General features: G+C 42.3%; 1 protein-coding gene across 4 annotated transcripts in view; it reads left to right on the top strand.

Moving 5' to 3' along the window:
- Positions 1-24,063, top strand: part of col12a1b (collagen, type XII, alpha 1b) — a 184,809-nt gene that overhangs the window by 132,023 nt on the left and 28,723 nt on the right. For all 4 annotated transcript variants that reach the window (XM_080048160.1, XM_080048159.1, XM_080048158.1 and 1 more), the window contains 10 exons: positions 928-1,002; positions 4,668-4,807; positions 5,232-5,355; positions 5,888-6,031; positions 6,465-6,629; positions 7,096-7,134; positions 8,456-8,594; positions 11,116-11,258; positions 13,053-13,162; positions 23,108-23,266. In XM_080048160.1, the coding sequence (XP_079904286.1) occupies positions 928-1,002; positions 4,668-4,807; positions 5,232-5,355; positions 5,888-6,031; positions 6,465-6,629; positions 7,096-7,134; positions 8,456-8,594; positions 11,116-11,258; positions 13,053-13,162; positions 23,108-23,266 (1,238 nt within the window). The remainder of the gene's footprint in view (positions 1-927; positions 1,003-4,667; positions 4,808-5,231; positions 5,356-5,887; positions 6,032-6,464; positions 6,630-7,095; positions 7,135-8,455; positions 8,595-11,115; positions 11,259-13,052; positions 13,163-23,107; positions 23,267-24,063) is intronic.

Genomic DNA, 24,063 nt, shown 5'->3' with positions numbered 1-24,063 from the left:
GGATGGATGGATGGATGGATGGATGGATAGATGGATAGATAGATAGATAGATAGATAGATAGATAGATAGATAGATAGATAGATAGATAGATAGATAGATAGATAGATAGATAGATAGATAGATAGATAGATAGATAGATAGATAGATAGATAGATTTTCTTTCCAAGAAAAACAAGTCTGCTTTGTTATCGGATGAGTCGTTAACTATTAACGATGACTTACGGTTCAAAATCGTTATATTTATATTTATCTCCACTTGCTGTCGTTACATTCTCTGGCTGCAAGCGATCGATACTGGGATTAAAACTTGATGATGTGAGAGATGCATCACATATGTGCTCTATAAATGCAGCATAACCAACATCTGAAATGAATTTAAATATCTATTATTATATAAGATCGCAAGCATACATTTTTTTTGATTATTTTTTACTTTATTGTACTTTTTTACTCTTGCAATTGCATCATATACAAATAAATGAAAAATGTACGTTTATTTAAATGATTTTTTCTCATCAAATGTTAAATCAAAATCAAAGCAGACATGTTAAAGACATTAAAACAACACGAGTGTTTTTCAGATGCTGCCAGACGGCATTCAACTTGAAAAAACAAACGTTAAAATCACTCTCAAGACTTCAAACATATACGTAATACGATTATAAAATAAAATACATAACGATTGCAGTCCAGTCAAACTGTGAACCGTGTGTGTGTGTGTGTGTGTGTGTGTGTGTGTGTGTGTGTGTGTGTGTGTGTGTGTGTGTGTGTGAAATTCCAACCCTCTGCGCTTTACACAAACACTTCTATTAGTGACATCATCTCATTCTAAACAATGACCTCATGGTTTCGACATGTTTACTGTTGATCATTATTTATTAACGATTTGTTGACGACTGTTCTGTTTTTGTTTTTTTTTCTCATAGTGGTGAAACCGACTCCGATTCCAACCATCCCACCCACGCCCTCCCCTCCCCCCACCATCCCACCAGCATGGGCAGGTAAGTGTATCACGGCATTCAAAAGGTTGGCGGTTCGATCCCCGCCCTGCCACTTGTGTCATGGTTGTTTGGTGTCCTTGGGGAAGACACTACACCCTCCTTGCCCCGTGTGAATGTCGATAGTTAGCCTGCTATCGATGTGTGAATGGTAAGGTGTAAATGGGAACATGTCTCCCTTGTAAAAGAGTCTCTGGGGCCAATCCGAATAGTCTTTTTTGCATAGGAAATTTCCTTTCCTATCGAGATGACCCGGAAGTACTCGGCGGATAGGTGATTCGAATTCTCAAAATGCTTAGGAAAGGCATAGGAAAGGAACCTCGATTCATCCTTTAACCCACCTTTAGCATAGGTTACTCCGGACCAACCTATGCGAAAGGAAAGGAGATAGTGGTATCCCATAATCCTTTACGGCGGCAAGATTTAAAGCAACAGGCCACCGCCGGAGTTTACCGACTCTACACGAATACGAACGAGAGGTAAAACAGAAGAGAGGAGAGGAGAAGAGAGGAAGATTTAACTCGGCTAAAACAAAATACCCACCCCCCCCCCCAAATATAATAAAGAACTCATAAAAGACCAACATCATAATAGTTATTTTCGTAGCACATAATTTACACCATAAGAAAATAACATACCAACTTCACATTTATTGAAGTTACTGGGGGCAGTTCATTTCAACATCAACATAAGTGTAGCCTCTTTTTATTCCACATGTGAATTGGGATATATGCGAGTGATTCTCACTCTGTTGGCGACAACCTAATTAAAATCAATATGAAAAGAACGCATGGATCAAACGAGCGCTTGTTGTAGTCAATTTTCGGCGAATAGGCTATAGTGTAGTTTCACGCTAGTGACTCACGTCAGCAATACTCGCCGTCGCGCAATGACGTCGCTTAGGAAAAGTGGAGTCGAATTCATTTGAAACAGTGCTGTCTTTTCCTATGTTCGATAGGAAGCACCTTTCATCTCTCCTTAACCCCGATGACGTTTAGGGGTTAAGGTATAGGAAAGGAGGCTTATAGGTTAGGAGATTGGACTATTCGGATTGGCCCATGGTCTCGATGGGATTTCCCTGTATAAATAAAGGTTACATTTTTTTGTTTGTTAAGTAGGCCTATATAATTCTATTGAAATTGTGAAATGTTTTGCAGTGTGCAAGATCAAGTGAGAAATAGGGCCCACAGAGAATTTATTTTGGGGGCGCAGAGTTTTGCGCTACACCTGATTCCTGATAATGTATCAATGCACCAAGTTAATTTTTTTTTAGGTCATATTTAGTCAAGGGGTTTGCTAGAAGTGGAAGTGGATTGTGTGTGTTAAATTATCCTCTCAGAAACACTGGGTCCAACTTTGCCAGTGTCCCAAAACAAACCCCTGAGATCCTATGTAGTATAAATGTGCAAACATTTTAGAAATCGGTTCATCCTAGCCTGAGAAAAGGCAGCAAGAGTGTTTTATGGTCTCACTGTCTAACCCTACATTTACCCATTTGTGACATCACACATGGTAAAATGTAGGGTTAGGATTAACAGGACAGCTGGGCCAAGGGAAGACTGATGGAAGACTGAGGGGAGAAAAACTTCATTAATTATATTATAATAGTGATTTTCCTTTAAGAAACAAATGGGATGATCTTAGCAGTGAAAAAGGTCGAGTCTGTTTCTTTCTAGCTCCGATTGGAAAGCCCTCTCCTCTCGATGCATCGTGTTTTGGCCGAGGCTGCGGTCTGAAACACTGACCCCGTGCCAGCAGTGGGATTTAATATCTTCCACATGTACAGATGTAGAGAGAGAGGAACACACTCACTCCTCAAGAAAAACCAACAGCTGAAGGTGTTGAAGAAAAAGCACAGACAGACCTGTGCGAGAAAAAAAAAATCTGTGTTTGTGTCTTTGTGTTGTGCAAAAGAAGTTGTTTATAAAATCTACTTTACTGGGAGGAAAAAGGAGGTAAGGGTTCCAAAGTGTGTAGTATCGCATAAGGCAAAGATTATTCCCTTTTTTCTTCGCCCCGAGATTTTGTTTCCGTCCGAGAGAAGGAACCTATTAAGAGAGAGCTCACTTTCAAAAACCCCAAATCTGGTCACCAAATGTTCAAGCTCGTTTTTTTTTTGTCTTTTTTTTTTTATCTGTGTGAACAAAACCCATAATTACTATCCGTGGCACCATCACATCATCGTTTTCCCCTGGATCGTTTTGTTTTTGTTGCATACCTTCAGCTGCACGCTTTTTATTTTTATGCTCTCCGCCTCGCAAACAATCATTTATTGCCGTGTGAAGATGCCATTTTCTCTGCTGGTGTTTTTTGTGTGATTTTGTTACACAAGGTCTTATACAGCCCCCGGAAAAAATGAAGAGACCAGTCTGGATTTTTCTTAAATCTTTTATCTCTACATAACTTAGTGAAAATGCTCTAAATGACAATATTTTTATTGTGAATTTGGTAGAAATGTTGTCAGTAGTTTATATTATAAACTCTAAATGTTCATTCTACTAAAACATATGCCTCTAAATAGTAAAACAAGAGACATTGAACATTTAGAGTGGTCTCTTATTTTTTTCCAGAGCTGTATATTGCCAGTGGTGGACAGTCAGTCACGGACTAAAGTGGTTAAGTAATGAATCTTGATCTTAAAGGTGGAGTCAGCCATTCTTGTCAAAATCACTTTTCGTCAAAATCAGTGAATATCTCCTCACGATCCGCTATACCTGTCTGTGCGCTGAAAATACATATAGCCTAGGCTCTGTAAATGGGCATGTTACTAGCTATGGTGAGCCTCTTTGTTATAACACACCCTTTGGTTACGTGCCAGTTTACAGAGCCTAGGCTGTGCATTAACACTGTTTCTTGTCCAGTGCACACACAGTACGGACAGGTAGCGGATCGTGAGGAAATATTCACTGATTTTGACAATAAGTGATTTTGACTACAAGCGTTCTCCATAATCGCAGACTCCACCTTTAAATATTTTTAAAAGCAAATACTTTGGTAGTTTAACTTGAGTAAAAATGTGACTGAGCAACTTTTACTTGTAGTTGAGTAATATTTGAGCAGGTTTATCTATACTCTCTAAACCTACAGTTTGCCCAGTTGTGACATCACAACTGGGCAAACTGTAGGGTTAGACAGTGAGACCATAAAACACTCTTTCTGCCTTTTCTCAGGCTAGGATGGACCGATTTCTAAAATGTTTGCATATTTATACTACATAGGATCTCAGAGTTCAACACACCTTCATATTTCCACAGGTGAAGTAGGTCTTTAAGTACATTGTCCACCACTGCATATTGCCCGTTGGAACCTTGAAGCTCCATATTATTGACTGTATATTTTTCTGCAGCAGACCTGTGTTGCAGACATTTAACAACTTTGTATTATATTTTTTTTAGTTTTATGGTCTCACTGTCTAACCCTAAATTTTCCCATATGTGACATCACACATGGTAAAATGTAGGGTAAGGATTAACAGGACAGCTGGGCCAAGGGAAGACTGAGGGAAGACTGAGGGAAGAAAAACCTCATTCATTATATTATAATTGAGATTTTATAATGATAGAACGCCGGGTGAAGTATTCCTTTAAGTACTGCGGTGGAGTACTTTCTTTAACCACTGCATATTGTCTTTTTCTCAAATTCTTTCATTTCTATTTTCCCGCCTTTAGTTTGCAAAGGCGCCAAAGCAGACCTGGTGTTCCTGATCGATGGATCCTGGAGCATCGGCGAGGACAGCTTCACCAAAGTGGTTCAGTTTGTGTCCGGCGTGATCGGAGCCTTCGATGTCGTTGGACAGTCAGGAATGCAGGTGAGAGCCAATAGCCAATAGCAGGGCAGAGATGAGCTGGTTTTTTCTTTTTAATTTGCATAATTCAAACATCATGGCACATAACATGGGGATATTTATTTATTTTCAGCAAATATATGTTTTACTGTAACAAAAATAAAGAAAAAAAAACGTAATTAAATGGTTATTTGAACCGTTAAAAACTAATTTTTTCACGTGAGTGTTGCAGACATTTAACAACTCATCAGTGTCTCTATGTTTTACTATTTAAAGGTAAAGGAGTAAAATGAACACATTTAAAATGTCAGTAGTCTTTAGAATAAAACAAGGTTCAGGGTTTTTAATAATGTCACTACTGAGATTTCTCAAGAATCCTGATATAGCCATTCAGAGCATTCCCATTAATGACTTGCGGCTAACGTCAGTGTTGTGACTTTCCAAACAGGTTTCATTTGTCCAGTTCAGCGACGGAGCGAAGACAGAGTTCCGACTGAACGCTTATCAAGACAAAGGAGTGGCCATGTCCTCACTCTACCTCATCCCCTACCGAGGAGGCAACACCAAGACAGGTGGGGAAACACAGATATGTATATAGTATAATCATGCATATGTACTCAGTTATTGGTTTGGGCCCCTTTTGCATGAATTATTGACTCAATTCCAATTTATTTTCCATGATATTCTAATAATATGAGTGCCACATCCCCTACAGAGGAGGCAACACTAAGACAGGTTGAAAAAACAGCACAAGGCATTGTGTAGGAATGGGCCAGTATCAGGTCAAGGTTTAAAAACAGCTAGCAAAATCCGTCATATAGAGTTACATACGAATTTACAAATGAAAAAAAAAATTGATTTTACCACATCACCCCCTACCGAAGACGCAACAACAACACAGGTTGGGGTATTATAACAACTGCATTGTCACAAAGATAGTCAGATGTTTTGTTAATCTTTATTTATTACACATTAGGAAAAAAACGAATTTTTTAAAACTTTTTTAAAATTGAAAAAAGTTTAAAATAATTGACAATTACCAAAAATAGATTTTTGAATTGTGTGAGTTTGTGTTTCTGACCCAGTTTGTGTCTGTGTTTGCAGGAGCGGCTCTGAAACACACGTATGAAAAAGCCTTTTCTGTGGAGAACGGAATGAGGAGGAACGTTCCCAAAGTGGTGGTGGCCATCACAGACGGACGCTCTCAGGACGAGGTCAAGAAGAGCGCCGCCAATCTGCAGCATGCAGGTAACGGCGCTATGCACAAGCTAACGTGACAGTCCCAACAGCCAATAAGAACGGAGAATCGGAGCCTCGCTCTGATTGGTCAAAGTGTACATGAGCGGTGGCAATTTTTGGGGGCGGCACACAAAGGCAGGGGAGAGCAAAGTGATGAGTAGATATTCTCAGACCACTTCACCGACATATAGCTGAACGGCTAATATGACAATTTTTTCAAATAGTACAGTGAAAAAGTTACCTACCCCAGCTTTAAGTCTGTTAATGGAAATAATGCATTTTCCTTAACCCGCTTAAGTATTATCTTTTATTTTTCAATATTTCTAGCTGCATATGGACTGTTACAATAATTTTAGGATCATTTGTCTACTGTTTTTTCTCCTTAAAAGCCCACCAATTTGTTATATTCTATTCTGCCTGTCTATCTGTGTGCTATCTGCAGGTTTCAGTGTGTTCGCCATCGGAGTGGCTGACGTTGACTTCAGTGAGTTGCAGGAGATCGGCAGCAAACCGAGCGAGAGACACGTGTTTGTGGTCGACGACTTTGACGCCTTCGACACCATCAAAGAAAACCTCATCACCTTCATATGTGAAACAGCAACATCTAGTACGTATGGGTTCATCTCTCAATGTGTGTGTGTGTGTGTGTGTGTGTGTGTGTGTGTGTGTGTGTGTGTGTGTGTGTGTGTGTGTGTGTGTGTGTGTGCGTGTGTGTTTGGCATTCTTCTGGTGAAGTTGCAACTTGTGTGTGCCACATTATAATATGCAGCTCTGGAAAAAAAAATGAAGAGACCACTCCAAATGTTCAGTGTCTCTCGTTTGACTATTTATAGCCATATATGTTTGAGTAAAATGAACATTTTGGTTTTACAATATAAACTACTGACAACATTTCTACCAAATTCCAATAAATTTTTTGTCATTTAAGAGCATTTTAAATAAGTTATGTAGAGATGAAGATTTAAGAAAAATCCAGACTGGTCTCTTGTTTTTTCTGGAGCTGTATAGTATAATAGCAAAGACATTGTTGATGAATTTGTGGTAAAAATTTTCTTTTGTTTCTCGTTCCACAGCTTGTCCATTGATCTTCCTGAATGGATTCACTTCACCTGGTAAGTGCAAACAATCACTTTGGAAGCTGAATATCGTCTTTTACTAAAACTTTAAATTACTACTGTCCTTAAAGGTGCCAGACACTGCAGGTAAATAGTGTTACACATTTGAACTTATAGATATCATCACAAAACTTTGCCAGTTAATTAATTACATTGAAATTTTATGTTGTATGTATGACAGGGCGACTGTGGCTCAGTTGGTAGAGCGGGTCGGCCGATGATCAAAGGGTTGGAGGTTCGATCCCCGCCCTGCCACCTGTGTCATAGTTGTTGTGTCCTTGGGCAAGACACTTCACCCACCTTGCCTCGTGTGAATGTCGATAGTTAGCCTGCTATCGGTGTATGAATGTGTGTGTGAATGGTAACGTGTAAATGGGAACAGGTCTCCCTTGCAAAAGAGTCTTCGGACTCAATGGGATATACCTGAATAAATAAAGGTAAAAAAAAAAAAAAAAAAAAAAAAAAAAAAATGACAGCTTTTTCAGAAATTTTGAATAAATGTGAAAAAGTGGCAATATCTAATTAATTATGTGTTAATTTGCATTTATTTTCAAAAAAAAAGGCAAAAGATGGTATCTAGATTAATATGTTGGATAAGGCCAGAGTAAAAATCTTGGACATTTATTTTTACAACTGTACAGTATTAGATTCCAAAGTTTTTACGGAACATACGTTATGGAAGGTTTTGCCTGCAGTGTATTGCCTGAAATTTTACCTGAAATCTTTAGTATTTTTATTTTTTATTTTGTTTTAAAGCCAATAGTGTGTCTTTAAGCTGTGACATGTAGCTTTTGTTTGACCTACACAGTAAATTTTGAAGTGTTAAAATAACACTAAAAGAGTTCAATTTAACACCATTTCCGAGTGTATTTGGTCCCACTCAGAATTGGAGTTAAATTAACTCTCTTCAAAGTGTTACAATTTTAGAGTTAAATTAACTCAAAATAGAGTTAAAAATACACTGTATAGTGTAAAGCCTTATAGAGTACTTTCTACACCCCGTTTTTTAACTACCGAAATTGACACCAACACTAGGAGGCATTCTACTCCAGCTGTTGTTATATTAACTCAGATAGAGTTAATGGAGTTTGACACTGCATATTTAACACTGGGGAATTTACTGTGTACGAAGGAAGATAAAGACAGTCGCACCTTGAATTTCGTTGTGTTAATACACTCTATTCAAGGCAATGACAAATACAGCTTCTATTCTATTCTATTCTATTATATTCTATTCTATTCTATTCTATTCTATTCTATTCTATTCTATTCCAAATCTTGTTTTTTTTGTTTTGTGTTTTTTTTTTTTTTGTTCCAGGCTTCAGAATGCTGGAGGCTTTCAACCTGACAGAGAAGACCTACAGTTACACCAAAGGAGTTTCCATGGAGCCCGGGTCCTTCAACAGCTACACCGCTTACAGGCTGCACAAGAACGCTTACCTCACCCAGCCTTCAACGTAAGTCTGTTCTCTCGACAAAAACATGATAAATATTTGAAAAAGGTCATCGGGTGGTAGGATTGCCTAGAGGAAAGGTGTTCGACCAGTAACCATGAGGTCTCTGGTTCCTCCTCCCAGTAACCATGAGGTCTCTGGTTCCTCCTCCCAGTAACCATGAGGTCTTTGGTTCCTCCTCCCAGTAACCATGAGATCTCTGGTTCCTCCTCCCAGTAACCATGAGGTCTCTGGTTCCTCCTCCTCCCAGTAACCATGAGGTCTCTGGTTCGATCCCCGGAAACGGACAGGAGGGTGTTAGTTGTAAACCTAGCAGAGGCTGGTATTACATCTACGGTGCCCACCATCTCTACCATTGTGTCCTTGAGCAAGACACTTAACCCCAAAACTGCTCCAGGGGCGCTGTACTGCGGCTGACCCTGCGCTCTGACCCCCTCTGGAGTGTGGGAACTTGAGAGGGGAGATGCGGAAAGCAAAAAAGTTGTGGACATTCTCCGGTCAAAGTGTGTAGAGCTAAACCCTCTAAACTATGCAGGACTTGAGGCATTTCTCCTTGAAGCTGTGTGTGTGTGTCATCACTGTTTACTCTCTGAACACTTCACAAGTTGTTCAAGTCACTCACAAGCGTCCGGCCCAGCTGTGAGCTAGACAAACTGGGTCACTGGATTATATGGTCCCTCTATGGGGGGGAAATATCCGCCTTTTAAAGCAGTGTTTGAGTCAACTATGAAGCACTTTCACACTATTAACTTCCTACTAGGTTCACTGGGTGCATAGCCAATTGAAAACCGGCCCTGCGTTCCAAATCGCATATTCTTTTTTACTATTCTACATACTACAGCTGATCATAAAAACGATCAAGTTAACATGCTACAATTTTGAAATAATTTTACTTACTTATTTCATCATAATGTTGGGCCTTTTGCTAATATATCCGTCGCATCGCTAGTTGTTTTTACTCAGATCGAAAGGTTGGCGGTTCATTCCCCGCCCTGCCACTTGTGTCATGGTTGTTGTGTCCTTGGGCAAGACACTTCACCCACCTTGCCTCGTGTGAATGTGTATGACTGCTGTATGTTTGAGGTGGTGGTCGGAGGGGCCGTTGGCGCTGAATGGCAGCCACCCTTCCGTGGCTACTATCGTAGTTTACCACCACCGGTATGACTGTGTGTGAATGAATAGAACCTGGAACCCTGTAAAGTGCTTACTTACTTACTTACTTACTTACTCAATCACTCACTCACTCACTCACTCACTCACTCACTCACTCACTCACTCACTCACTCACTCACTCACTCACTCACTCACTCACTCACTCACTCGTCCCCCCCCTCCCTCCCTCCCTCACTCACTCACTCACTCACTCGTCCCTCCTCCCTCCCTCCCTCCCTCCCTCCCTCACTCCCTCCCTCCCTCCCTCCCTCCCTCCCTTCCTCCCTCCCTCACTCACTCACTCCCTCCTTCCCTCCCTCCCTCCCTCCCTCCCTCACTCCCTCCCTCACTCACTCACATCACTCACTCCCTCCCCCCCCCACTCACTCACTCCCTTCCTCCCTCACTCCCTCACTCACTCCCTCCCTCCCTCCCTCACTCCCTCACTCACTCACTCACTCACTCCCTCCCTCCCTCCCTCCCTCACTCCCTCCCTCACTCCCTCCCTCCCTCCCTCCCTCACTCACTCCCTCCCTCCTTCCCTCCCTCCCTCCCTCACTCACTCACTCACTCACTCCCTCCCTCCCCCCTCCCTCCATCACTCCCTCACTCACTCCCTCCCTCCCTCACTCACTCACTCACTCACTCACTCGTCCCCCCCCTCCCTCCCTCCCTCACTCCCTCCCTCCCTCCCTCCCTCCCTCCCTCCCTCCCTCACTCACTCACTCCTTCCCTCCCTCCTTCCCTCCCTCCCTCACTCACTCACTCACTCACTCCCTCCCCCCCTCACTCCCTCCCTCCCTCCCTCCCTCCCTCACTCATTCCCTCCCTCCTTCCCTCCCTCCCTCCCTCACTCACTCACTCACTCACTCACTCACTCCCTCCCTCCTTCCCTCCCTCCCTCCCTCCCTCCCTCCCTCCCTCCCTCACTCCCTCACTCCCTCCCCCCCTCCCTCCCTCCCTCCCTACCTCCCTTCCTCCCTCACTCACTCACTCACTCCCTCCCTCCCTCCCTCCCTCCCTCCCTCACTCCCTCCCTCCCTCCCTCACTCACTCCCTCCCTCCCTCCCTCCCTCCCTCCTTCCCTCCCTCCCTTCCTCCCTCACTCACTCCCTCACTCACTCACTCGTCCCCCCCCTCCCTCCCTCCCTCACTCCCTCCCTCCCTCCCTCCCTCACTCACTCACTCACTCACTCCCTCACTCACTCACTCCCCCCCTCACTCACTCACTCACTCCCTCCCTCCCTCCCTCCCTCCCTCCCTACCCCCCTCCCTCCCTCCCTTCCTCCCTCCCTCCCTCCCTCCCTCACTCCCTCACTCCCTCCCTCCCTCCCTCCCTCACTCACTCACTCTCTTCCTTCCTTCCCACCAGAGAGATCCACCCAGACGGCCTCCCTCAGTCCTACACCATCATCATGATGTTCCGTCTTCTGCCCGACTCGCCGTCCGAGGCCTTCGACATCTGGCAGATCTCCAGCAAGGATGACAAGCCCGAGACCGGCGTCACTATTGACTGTAAATACACTAATCTCTACATAATCCTCCCCAGGGCTGTGTGTGTGTGTGTGCGTGTGTGTGTGCGCGTGTGTGTGTGTGTGTGTGTGTGTGTGTGTGTGTGTGTGTGTCTCTGAGTGTGTGTCTGTCTGTGTGTCTGGATAGAGAAGGATGCCGGCAGATAAATGCGGTAATGTGTGTCGGTGTCTGTAATGCGTCTTTGTGTCTGTATTGTGTGTGTTCACAACTCTGTATGTGTGTGTGTGTGTGTGTGCATGCTTCTCTGTGTGTCTCTGTATGTCTGTGTGTGTGTGTGTGTGTGTGTTTGTCCTTGTGTGAGCATGTGTGCTTCTCTGTGCGTGTGTCCATGTTGTGTGTTTCTGTGTGCGTCTCTGTGTGTGTGTGTGTGTGTGTGTGTGTGTCTGTAATGTGTGTGTCTATGTGTTTCTCCCTATGTGTGTGTGTGTCTCTGTGTCCATGTGTGATTCCATGTGTGTGTGTCTATGTGCGTCTCTGTGTCTATGTGTGTGTGTGTGTGTCTGTGTGTGTCTGTAATATGTGTGCGTCCCTGTGTGTGTGTCTCTATGTGTGTGTGTCCCTGTGTGTGTGTCTATGTGCGTCTCTGTGTCTATTCTGTGTCTATGTGTGTGTCTCTGTGTCTATGTGTGTGTGTCTCTGTGTGTGTGTGTGTGTCTGTGTGCGTCTCTGTGTCTATGTGTGTGCGTCCCTGTGTGTGTCTCTATGTGTGTGTGTGTGTGTGAGGGGATGTGGAGCAGCTGTGTCTCATTGTGTGGTACAGACTTGAGTGGGTCTTAATGATGCGGCTGTTGGGCCTTCAGGCGGCTTTGCTTTGGTCCCCGGCTGATAACCGAAACAGACTCCGTTTTCACCGCTACACCCCCGTGTCAACGCGAGCTCAGCTGTTCCTCGTAAAGCTTTGGTTTGGGCCTGTCAGCTTCGATAGACATGAGGGGAAGAGGAGATAGCTGGATGGGTTTTTTTGCATAACGACACACGGACGACAATAAGAGTTATTACGCGTGTGTGTGCGTGTGTGTGTGTGTGTGTGTGTGTTGTTTATTCGTTGTGTGTGTGTGTGTGTGTGTGAGTTTTTTTTTTTTTACATAACGACACACGGACGACAATAAGAGTTAGATGCTATTCAGGATGAAACAAACAAACAAAAATTAAAGGTGCAGTGTGTATATTTTATAGGCATTTTGCACAACAGACGTGCTTAATATGGAATATAATATTCATTAGTATGTTTTAATTAGTGCACAATCGCTTGAAAATAAAAGTTGTTTCTTTATGACCTTAGAATGAGCCTTTTATATCTAGGAGGCGGGTGCTGAGGCCGCCATGTTGCACCGCCATGTTTCTACAGTAGCACAGAATAAACATACAAACATAATGGCCATATGCATTTTTATATATAGTGGGCGTCCTGGGGGAATGCACCTGTTGGAAGACCAAGAAGAAGAAGAAGTACTATAGAATAAATAACTAAATACATCTTCACCTCATCACTTGATATTGTGGAAAGACTTGAGGCAGTGGTGAATGATGCCATCTTTAGTATCCACTACGCCACCGGAGCGCCCGGAGTCAGTTTATTTTATCGCTGAACTCAGTAATCTAAGTAATGCCCATGTGTGTGTGTGTGTGTGTGTGTGTGTGTGTGTGTTGTTCATTCATTGTGTGTGTGTGTGTGTGTTGTTCATTCATTGTGTGTGTGTGTGTTGTTCATTCATTGTGTGTGTGTGTGTTGTTCATTCATCTCTCTCTGTCTCTCTGTCTCTCTCTCTCTCTCAGCCTCCAAACAAACTGTTTCCTTCTACAACAAAGACGAGCGTGGTGAGACACAGAGAGTCACGTTCGACAGCGAGCCGGTCAAGAGGATATTCCACGGAAGCTTCCACAAGGTAAAAAAATAAACAACCCCTGCGGTCCAATCCCCACACTTCCCTACTGTTTAGTATGCCAGAAAAAGATTTAGGATGTCCCAATACATGCACGTCAACTGTAGTGTGCTGAAAATACATAAATGCCCCACTAACTCCAATAGCATTTTGGAGTATAATGTTTGAATTGAATTGAACATATTTTAGTGGCCAATCGCGTGGACACATCAATCGAATATATTCCTGCTTTGTTCTCCCTGGCTGTCCTGGGGTCAGACTAGATACCGCGGATGCCTGAGATTCCAAATGTGTTGTATATTACAGTGAGAGATCCACACATGAAACTACAGACGTGTTCCCTGAAGAAGTTATGAGTTTAGTCGGTCAAACAGATGGTGCAGGTTGTGTAAAAAGGACTAGGCCATGGGTGTTATATTTCATCAATAATATACAGTTATAAGGTCACTGCTTAAAGCTGGGGTGGAGGATTTGGGGAGAAAATAGCAGTTGGGATAGAGATTTGAATCCAAATACCTCAACCGCTCCACTTGTTCTCTTTGGTCCCTCCCCTATGGTCCCTCCCTGACACGCTCTACACCAACAACCTCGGTGCCAAAGTGAATGGACAGTCCCAACAGCCAATAAGAACAGAGAATCGGAGCCTCGCTCTAATTGGTCAAAGTGTACCGCTCATGTTAATTTTGTCCAATCAGAAATCACATACCCCAGCTTTAATAACATACAGTTATAAGGTCACTCAGTGCGTTTCCATGGGACAACTAGATTGGATTAAGACATATACTGAACTTGCCACTCGAACGGACCGCGTCACTTGTCTGAGTATACATGGCCTTTGAAATGTTCGATAAATGGCCGGAGCATGGCTGACTCCGCTATGCTAGGTGGCGCTGTAGCCCTTTCAACAAGTGGTTAAAGAGCCACGTCCGGTTCCCTTCTGGCAACCACCCTACTATTTATTATGTCGTCTCCCTCCACTTCCTTGTGAAATCCTAGACAGGGATTCTCGAGCAAGCGCAGAACGCAAACACCGATATGCGATCCTGTATACATGCAGGTAGAATGCCGACTATGAACGAGTTATCTAGGTGTTCTTATCCGACTTCGCTTGTCCGTTAATGTGCCGATTTGTGTGCGAAGTAGATCGGATAAAGGTGTTTACATGCATTTTACAAGTCCTGTTGAAGTCTTATTCGTTTATTTACCCGATTATGAGTCTGCATGCAAACACACTGACTGATGGACTGAGGAAGAATGTTATAAAATGATCAATAGACAGTCTGAATCAAGTTAAAGTGGCGTGGCTTAAAGCGCTATAAACAAAAACATTGTTTTTTTTTAGTTTTGGTCAATTTTGATTATTTTGGCTTTTTTTATTCCATAATATGTTTTCTTTCCGTCTAGTATAAATCAAAGGTTCAAAATGTACATCCAGGTGTTAATTTGACTAAACCTTGTCTGTTTGCGTCTGTATATTTCTCATATACAACCATCTTCAACGGACATTATCTGAACATTAGTTTTTTTCCAATACGCTGAAACAAAAAATCTTATCGAAATTTAACTCTCCATAATCATTCTGAGGTCTATTCTGAAGGTTATAACAGAAGGATTTGTTCATATGCTGCTAACTTCCTGATCAATGATACACTTTCTTCTTAAAAACATGCAGAAAATGCATTTTTAAGACCTGTACATAGTATTGTTTCAATTTATAAAAATTAACAACGGCTTTATCCAAAAAATCTGTTCTGTAAAATCCTTGGACTAAATGAAAAAGTGTTTGTGTGTGTGTGTGTGTGTGTGTGTGTGTGTGTGTGTGTGTGTGTGTGTGTGAAATGTTGTAAAAATGAAGTAAAGATCTTAACTCTGGCTTTTCTTCTGCGTGTGTGGGGGAGACCATAGAAAATGCACTGCAACTGGACTCTAGTCTGGAAAGTATTGGGTCAGCGCTATTAAACAATTACATCATAGCTTAGGAGGAGAGCCAGCAAGGAGGGGGGGGGGGGGGGGGGGGGCTTCTGCTACATCCGTCTATCCATTCCCCCTTGCCCTGCGTTCCAATCCCCATACTTCCATACTATTTAGTATGCCAGAAAAAAGATTTAGGATGTCCAAATACATGCAAGCCAATTGTAGTATGCTGAAAATACATAAATGCCCCACTAACTCCAATAGCATTTTGGAGTATTCGTCTTTATTCTTGACATTTCTCAACATAATGAAAAAAAAATCGTCCTTATCTGATTTTTTTTTCTCTCCTGTGGCCCTAAAACTCTTCTGTACTTTAGTATGTAGTGTAGTAAGAAGAAAGAGTATGTGATTTGGAACGCAGGGTTGGTCTTGCCTTTGCTAGCCAACCGACCGTGGGGGGAATTGTGTGGTTCACCCCCCCTCCCCCCAGCAGGCATCAGCATCTGCTTTAAAAGTCAACTCAGTGAACTTTCACTAATATAAGGGACTGTCAGTGATTTAGGTTGAAATATGATATAGTTTGGGACAGAGGTTATTGACATCTAAAGAGAGATCGTTAAAGGTGATGTCAGATGTTTTGGTGAATGTCTGTTGTCAAAATGCCAATCACTAAATATCTCCTCCTCTGTCTGCGCTGAAAAAATATCTGGTGTTAATACACATCCTATAGCTGGTATGTAAATGTAAACAAAAGGTGGCCCCTTGCAACACTGGATTACATTTTTTAAGACAGGTAGCATATCCTGAGGAGATATTCACTGATATCTACTATTTAGTATGGTAGAAAAAAGATTTAGGATTTCCCGATTCTTTTGGCCAGATTTAGGATGGTTAGAAAGACCCGGATGTCCTACTTCCTCCGGCCAAGATTTTTAGTGTTGAAAACTGCATCCTATTTGGGCGATTCTGACCCACAATCCAGTGCGAACCTGAAGTGACGACACATCAACGGAGCCTCCGCATGAAAACAAACGGGGATGAGACGGATATAAAAGCGAGAGGCAAGATCAAGGCGCAATGTTATGATGAAATAAATAAGTAAAAGTATGTCACAATAGTATGCCTACTGCATCCTAACTAGATTATTTGTATCTTCGGATGTAGTATGTAGAATAGAAAAAAGAAAGAGTATGAGATTCGGAAGGCAGGGGCATGTTAGTAGATCAGCTTTTTTTTTTTTTTTTTTGCAGGTGAAATCCAGTTTGCACTTGTTTTAACACACTCAAACGTTCACTTAGTAAATTTACGCCCTTAGGATCTTAAGGTAGGAAGAGAAAGTGCTGCTAAATCACCCCTTAAGGGTTGGAATTCCTCCACAGGGCTCAGAGGTCAGGGCCAATAAAGCAGCCCGTTGTCAAGGGCACAGGCCTGTCATAATACTTGAACTTTTGACACGTTCACTCTCTCCGACAACCGTAAAGATAAGTGGACTGGGTGATTTAAAAGCCTGTCAGTTCCTCGGGATGACCTACATTTCTGTTTTTTTTAGATTGATTGGCGTTTTGAACTCGCTGACACACACTTGTATGATTTAGAGAAAGTCTTGCTTTAACAGTCTCTGTTAACCCAAAACCATTAAAAAAAATCCTTCTCACTATGTAGGCTAATTGTTGTTGGGGAGTAAGTTGCATGATAGAAATCTGGTTTAGATTCTTCTGGTCTCAGTATTTTAGACCAGGTTATCAGAGCGCTTTAAAGTGTAAAACTGCAGTTATGTATGTGTGGGTCTGTTATGACGCCAGATTCACTGCTAAATTGTTGAGGAAAGATTTCAAGGTTTGTGACATCAGCATGTTTGCACTGGACGGATCTGCAAAATCCTGCTCCAACCATTACTCAGAATTCCTCATGGGGGCGACTGAAGTTACACACTATTGCTTTACAAAATGAATGAATGAATAATGTTGCCTTTATTCTGGCGGGTCTGGTGCCTGTAAATTCTGGTATTATTCATAATCCACAAGAGAGAGAGAGAGAGAGAGAGAGAGACAGAGAGAGAGACATAGATAGATAGATAGAGAGAGAGAGAGACAGATAGATAGAGAGAGAGAGAGATTGAGAGAGAGAGAGACAGACAGACAGACAGACAGACAGACAGACAGACAGACAGACAGACAGACAGACAGACAGACAGACAGACAGACCGACATAAGACAGATACATCCGTATGTGTTTTACAGGAACAATCTATCAGACTTTCCTTTTTCCCAGCAGCCTGTAAGAGAGTAAAAGTATTTTTGGCGTGGAGCTGATCCTATTTAAATATTGGCTCCTTCTCACTATGACTGTATCAGTGTGGTTGTTGGAAAACACAACTCACATCCCGTCAAGTCCAGTTTTCAAGTGTTGAGAGCTACACGCTGAAAGCTTAACCACTACCTGCTACTTTTTTCCGTGTGTGTGTGTGTGACATACGGATACAATTTTTTTTAAGATGATTTTTTGGCATTTTTCAAGCTTTATTGGATAGTGCAGAGTTGAAATGGGGAGACAGAGAGAGAGAGAGAGAGAGAGAGAGAGAGAGAGAGAGAAAGAGAGAGAGAGAGAGGGGGGATGACATGCAGTAAAGGTCCACGGGTGCACTGCAACGAAGGCCGGAGCCAATATGAGACGGGTGCCGGTTTGTAGTGTTCTCTCTTCTGATTGGTTATCAGTAGTGGGATCCCCGCTGATTACATGCAGAGCGAGTGACTGAGAGATCGGCTTTATGAAACGCGCACATTATGTAAGTGATCACTGTATGAATAAAGAGCGATTTAACACTTATATTAACGTAAATACATCGCTTACTTCACCTTTAAATTCTCATATTTATTCTCCACATTTCCACTATGTGCATAGTGAAAAAAAAAATAAAAAATTCTTCTCTTTTGGCCCTTATCCTCTTCCATAGGTAAATGCCTGACATCCTATCCTGCGTTCCAATCCCCATACTTCCATACTATTTAGTATGCCAGAAAAAGATTTAGGATGTCCCAATACATGCACGTCAATTGTAGTATGCTGAAAATACATAAATGCCCCACTAACTCCATTAGCATTTTGTAGTATTCGTCTTTATTCTTTACATTTCTCGACATAATGAAAGAAAAATCTTCCTTATCTGATTTTTTTTTCTCTCCTGTGGCCCTCAAACTCTTCTGTACTTTAGTATGTAGTGTAGTAAAAAGAAAAAGAAAAAGTATGTGATTTGGAACGCAGGGTAACGCTCAAATAGAGAAACAAATCCCCACAGTATGTCTTGGACAGTGTCAGTGTTTCCGCTAAGCAGCAGCAGCAGCAGCAGCAGCATTCTTTCAAACATGCCTCTGAATTTACTCTGGACGGCGACATCAGCCCACAAGCGATGACCAAAACACCAAACCAATGCTTTTGAGACCAACATTCGGCCCCTGTGGTCTTTCCTAATTCAACGTTGACTCTTTCTGACTCTTTCTGACTCACTCCACGGCTTTTTAGAGGGGCCTGCTTCGAGGAAAAACGTTGTTGTAACGGACGGATTACCGCAAAATGACATCATAGTAAAATGTGGCTTGGGAGATGTGAGTCTGGAGAAATGCATGGTGGTGTATACTGTATACGGTCGGAGTGTGTTTGTGTTACGGACATAAATTCCACTGCTGACTCAAGGGTTATTTTCCCGTAAAAAAGCTAAAGTAATGTAAGCTATGTCTTTCCAGTGTATGAAAGGAAGGAATTCTGGTTCACACACACACACACACACACACACACACACACACACACAAACACACACAATTGTGGAATTCTGGGATATCTGGCTACCAAAGTATGTCATGCATTTGCAGCTGAATTATATATTTTTTTTTTTGGGGGGGGGGGTAATGGGGCAAGGAAATCTTTGAAATGGAAGGGTTCATTTTATCAATATATTGAACATACATGGATTTTATGCATCAAAAAAACCCTACATTTTCCCATGTGTGATGTCAAGCATGGGAACATGTTTGTCTTAGACAGTGAGACTATAAAACACTCTTTCTGCCTTTTCTCAGGCTAGGATGATCCGATTTCTAAAATTTTCATTTTGATTTAACTTTTATTTATCCTCGAGAGACCAATTGAGGTGTGACCCTCATTTACAATGGTGTCGAGTTCAAACAAATTCCAAGGAAAAACAACAATACATACACAATATTCAATGCAAATACATCAAATACACAACAACAGGTGAAGAGAAGAAAAAACAAAAAACAAAAAAACTATTGAAACATTTACACAGTGGTGAAGAGTGGCAGCAATTAAAATGAAATGAAATGGGTGAAAGTACAATATAGCCTAATTAAAACAGTTACAGGTAGAGTTTGGCAGATTTAAGATAGTTTGTTTAAATTGGTTAAAGGATATGAAGGTATTTAGTTTAATTTGTTGCTGTAAGTTGTTTGTAAAATGTTTGCACATTTATACTCCATAGGATCTCAGAGTTCAATACACCTTCATATTCCCACCGGTGAAGTACCGTAGGTCTTTAAGTGATTTGGATTTGAGACCGAAACATTTTGGATCGTCTTTGCTATGAAGTAATGTCTTTAAACTCTATGTTTTCCGGCGGTAAATAAAATAAATGGCAGTTAAAGTTGTAGTTTTAAAGGGGCATTTGGCAGCTTTAAATACAAACAAACATTAAAACTGCGAGCAGTGATGACCGGGCCCTCGCACCTCCGTGCTGCTCGCCGTCCCGGCCGGCCTCGGCGCTCCGGGCGACCGCGTGAGAGAACGCGCCGCTGTCTCCTCCTCTGCGGGGCGCGCGGCACAGCGATACCTGTCGCTGGAAGCGCGGAAGTTGCCGCTACGCGCTCGATGCGGATGCGAGGACGACCTCAGGCCTGGCCTCTTACCAGGCGGGTGAAGTTTGGAGCGCGTGGGACAGTGCATAGCGAAATTACAGCGACTTCCTGCTTCATGGCGACGACGCCGAGAAACTACTAAGGCCATGGAGCTGATTGAACCGGCTTCCCGTGTTATCGTTGTCTCTAGACCTCCCTGAGCTGCTTTGAGGTTGATTTGATCAAGTGTGTAGGACTTGAAGGTAAATAACTATCATGCAATATTTACTTTGCCCAGCAGTTGGCGCTCTCACTTTTTCTTAATATTATTGTGTGGGCTTACTCAGGCCTTGGGTCTCATTAAGCATATCAAATGTTGAGAAGATCAGACTGAGTATACTGGAGTTACAGCTACTTCCTGTTTACTGGCGAAGACGCCAAGCAACGGTGAAGGCGTTTTGACAGGTGGCACTCTCACTTTGTATGAATATTAGCCTGCAGGCTTCCTCAGGCCTTGGGTCTCATTAACAGTAAGAAATTTGAGATGATCAGACAAAGTACAGTGAAGTTACAGCGACTTCTTGTTTAGTGAAAAAGACGCCAAGCTATGGCGAAGGCCTTTCAGCCAATGAAACCAGCTTCCAGTTTTATCACGGTGGATGTCTGTAGACCTCCCTGAGCTGCTTTGAGGTTGATTTGATAAAAGTTTGACGGACATATAGCTAAATAACCAACATGCAATATTTACTTTGCCCAGCGGGTGGCGCTCTCACTTTATATGAATATTAGCGTGTGGGCATCCTCAGGCCTTGGGTGTCATTAACTATATACAATTTTGAGATGATCAGACGGAGAATAGTGAAGTTACAGCGACTTCCTGTTTAGTGGCGAAGACGCCAAGCTACGGCGAAGGCGTTTCAGCCAATGGAACCAGCTTCCAGTGCTATCATGGTGGCTGTCTCTAGACCTCCCTGAGCTGCTTTGAGTTTGATTTGATCCAAGTTTGTAGGATGTGTAGGTAAATGCAGCAACATGCAGTATTTATATTGTCCAGCAGGTGGCAATGTCTTCCTACTTAATGTAATACTGTCATCTAGTGTGCAGCCCTTTCTTTATAGGTCCATGTAGAGAAAAGTTGAAAAAATTGTGAATATTTCAATTTAAAAGTCTTCCTGTTGATTTTGGGGCGGGGCTTCAAGAGGCTTTTTTGTTTGTCCTGGGATTATACATTTCTGTATAAAATATTGGGCATCTAGGTGTAAGACAGCATGAGTTATGATCAATGAAAGGGTTCATGAGGTCCGTTTTTGATGTTTTTTGGCGAATACTTCAAGATAAAAGTCTTCCTGTTGATTTTGGGGCGGGGAGTCAAGAGGCTTTTATGTTTGTACTGAGATTGTACATTGCTGTATAAAATTGTGTGGTTCTAAGTATAACACAGCCTGAGTTATGATCAATCAAAGGGTTCATGAGGTTCGTTTTTGATGTTTGTTGGCGAATGTGGAGCCGGTGCTGCAAGACGGTTAATCCGGATAAAACAAGCTTTCGGGTATATCATCTTCCATGTCGGAGGACGTACCCTATCATATTTTTTTTTGCACAAAAAGTTGTTATGAGTCCACTTTGCTCTGCAATCCTGCAGAGTAATGTGGAGTTCTGACTTTTGGCGCCATTTTGGCGAATATCGGCTCCCATCTCGTCATAGTTATTCGGAATCAAACAAAAATTTTTGTGGTGTATATTCCATGATAGATGAGTGTCCCTACAGTGGTCGTTTTTCTAAATATGTTCCTGCTAGGAGTTATTAATTTTTGAACATTTTGATGATTTGAGAGCCAGAAATTCACATATTTCACTTAAAAAAAATTCCTGTTGATTTTGGGGCGGGGCTTCAAGAGGCTTTTTTGTGGGGCCTGCAAAGATACATTTGTGTTATTAATTTGGTGTAGCTAGGTATAACACAGCCTGAGTTATGATGAATTCAAGTTTCATGAGGTTCGTTAATTATGATGTGTACGTCAACTTTGACCCCCAATAGATCACTGGTACTACTGTGATCTTGAAATCTTTTCGCAATCTAACATCGGGCAAGCGTTTTGAGTACTTGAGCAGTGGTTCGACGTCCCTGGCGTAAAAACTCTAGGACGAGTTCGTCGAAATGCGAAATTATGGTTTTGGCGATTTTAGGCACTAAATCCAACATGGCCGACTTCCTGTTGATTTTGGCTAATGACATATAAATTGCATTTATGTGCGCCTTGGGCCATTACATGTTGTCCTAAAATTTCAGGCTTCTAGCCCAATTTTTGAGCATGCATTTCCTGAAAAACTGTTTTTGGCCATAGGGGGCGCAATTTTTGAGATCAAATCCTGAACCACTGATACATTGCAATTTTTTGCAGGTCTGATGGGTACGCAAAGTTTTTCAAGTTATGCATGAATGGAAGGGGGTGAAAAGTGCCAAAAATGACTACAAATAAGAATAATAATAAAAAGAATAAAAATCCTAGCGGTTTCAATAGGGCTTCGCACCGGTCGGTGCTCGGGCCCTAATAATGGCCACATGGAGAACGACCAACTGTGTGACGAGCTGATGTTTCATTTTATCGTTAAAAGAAATAAACCCAGATTGCTCACAGACACAGGAAGGAGCGTAAAGCCAAAAACACCATTTGAGTTTTCCATACAATCCAGTATGTTGGACCAAATTGCAATTTCCTTGTTGTAGTTATCATGAAAATAAAACAAAATTAAACAGTGAGGCCTGTTTAGTTTAGCTAACTTCCCGTCAGTAACTGCAGTTAGCAGTCCCCTCCCTCGTCCCTACGTCACCACATTAATGCACTGCGGTCTTCAAGCAGCGAGTTATCTAGCATCATCTCAGATCCGTAAGTGTGATAAAACATGATAAAAACCATCAAAACAGACATTGGGAAGGATTTTTACCCGCTGCCGATTACATGCAGAGCGAGTGACTGAGAGATCGGCTTTATGAAACGCGCACACTATATAAGTGATCACTGTATGAATAAAGAGCGATTTAACACTTATATTAACATAAATAAACCGCTTACTTCACCTTTAACACCCTCCTGCCTCTCTCTCTCTCTGTTTGTGTTTGTGTGTGTGTGTGTGTGTGTGTGTGTGTGTGTGTGTGTGTGTGTGTCTCTCTCTCTGTGTCTCTCCGTAGCTCCATATCTTGGTCTCAGCGACGAGTGTCAAGCTGAACGTGGACTGCCAGGAGGTGGCAGAGAAGGAGATCAAGGCGGCCGGTAACACGTCCATCGATGGCTACCAGGTCCTGGGCAAGATGGCCAAGTCCATCGGCTCCAAGGGAGAATCCGCTACCGTAAGTATTCATTCTTTCATGCTTTTCTAATGTGTGTTATGTATTTTAATCTTGCCCCTGTAAAGCACTTCTTTGAATGGCCTTGTGTCTGAATTGTGCTATATAAATACACTTGCCTGGCCTTGTCGTAAGTTTTTTATAAAGAATATTATACAGGTAAATCCCATTGAGACAGAGACTCTTTTTCATGGGAGACCTGTTCCCATTCCCACGTTACCATTCACACACACATTCATACATAGATAGCAGCAGGCTAACTATCGGGAGCAATTTAGGGTTCAGTGCCTTGCTCAGGGACACTTGGACATGTGGCGGGGAGACGGGGGATCGAACCTCCGACCCTGTGGTTATCAGGAAGGACAATTGAAAACTGGACTTTTAAGTGTACATTTTACTTTACGTTAATTATGCCTGTTGTCAAGATCACTTTTTGTCAAAATCAGTGAATATCTCCTCCTCATGATCCGCTACCTGTCCGTACTGTGTGTGCGCTGAAATGAAATCCAGTGTCAATACACAGCCTAGGCTCTGTAAACTAGTATGTTAGCAAAGGGTATGTAAACAAAGGGGCCCACCGAGGCTAGCAACATACGAGTTTTACAGAGCATAGGCTGTCTGTATTAACACTGGATTTGTTTTAAGGCTTTAGACAGGACAGATGTTACACTGGACCAACTATATGGAGACAGTATCTACAAAAACAACAACAAAAAAAACGTCCAAAACGGTGCCAAAAAGTGATTTTAATAGCCGAAAAAAGTGAAAGTTTGAAGAGATTTTCCCAGATTTTGACAAAG

The sequence above is a fragment of the Ammodytes marinus genome, assembly GCF_949987685.1.
Source record: "Ammodytes marinus genome assembly, chromosome: 19".
NCBI lineage: Eukaryota > Metazoa > Chordata > Actinopteri > Uranoscopiformes > Ammodytidae > Ammodytes > Ammodytes marinus.
This window is presented reverse-complemented; position numbering and strand designations above follow the sequence as displayed.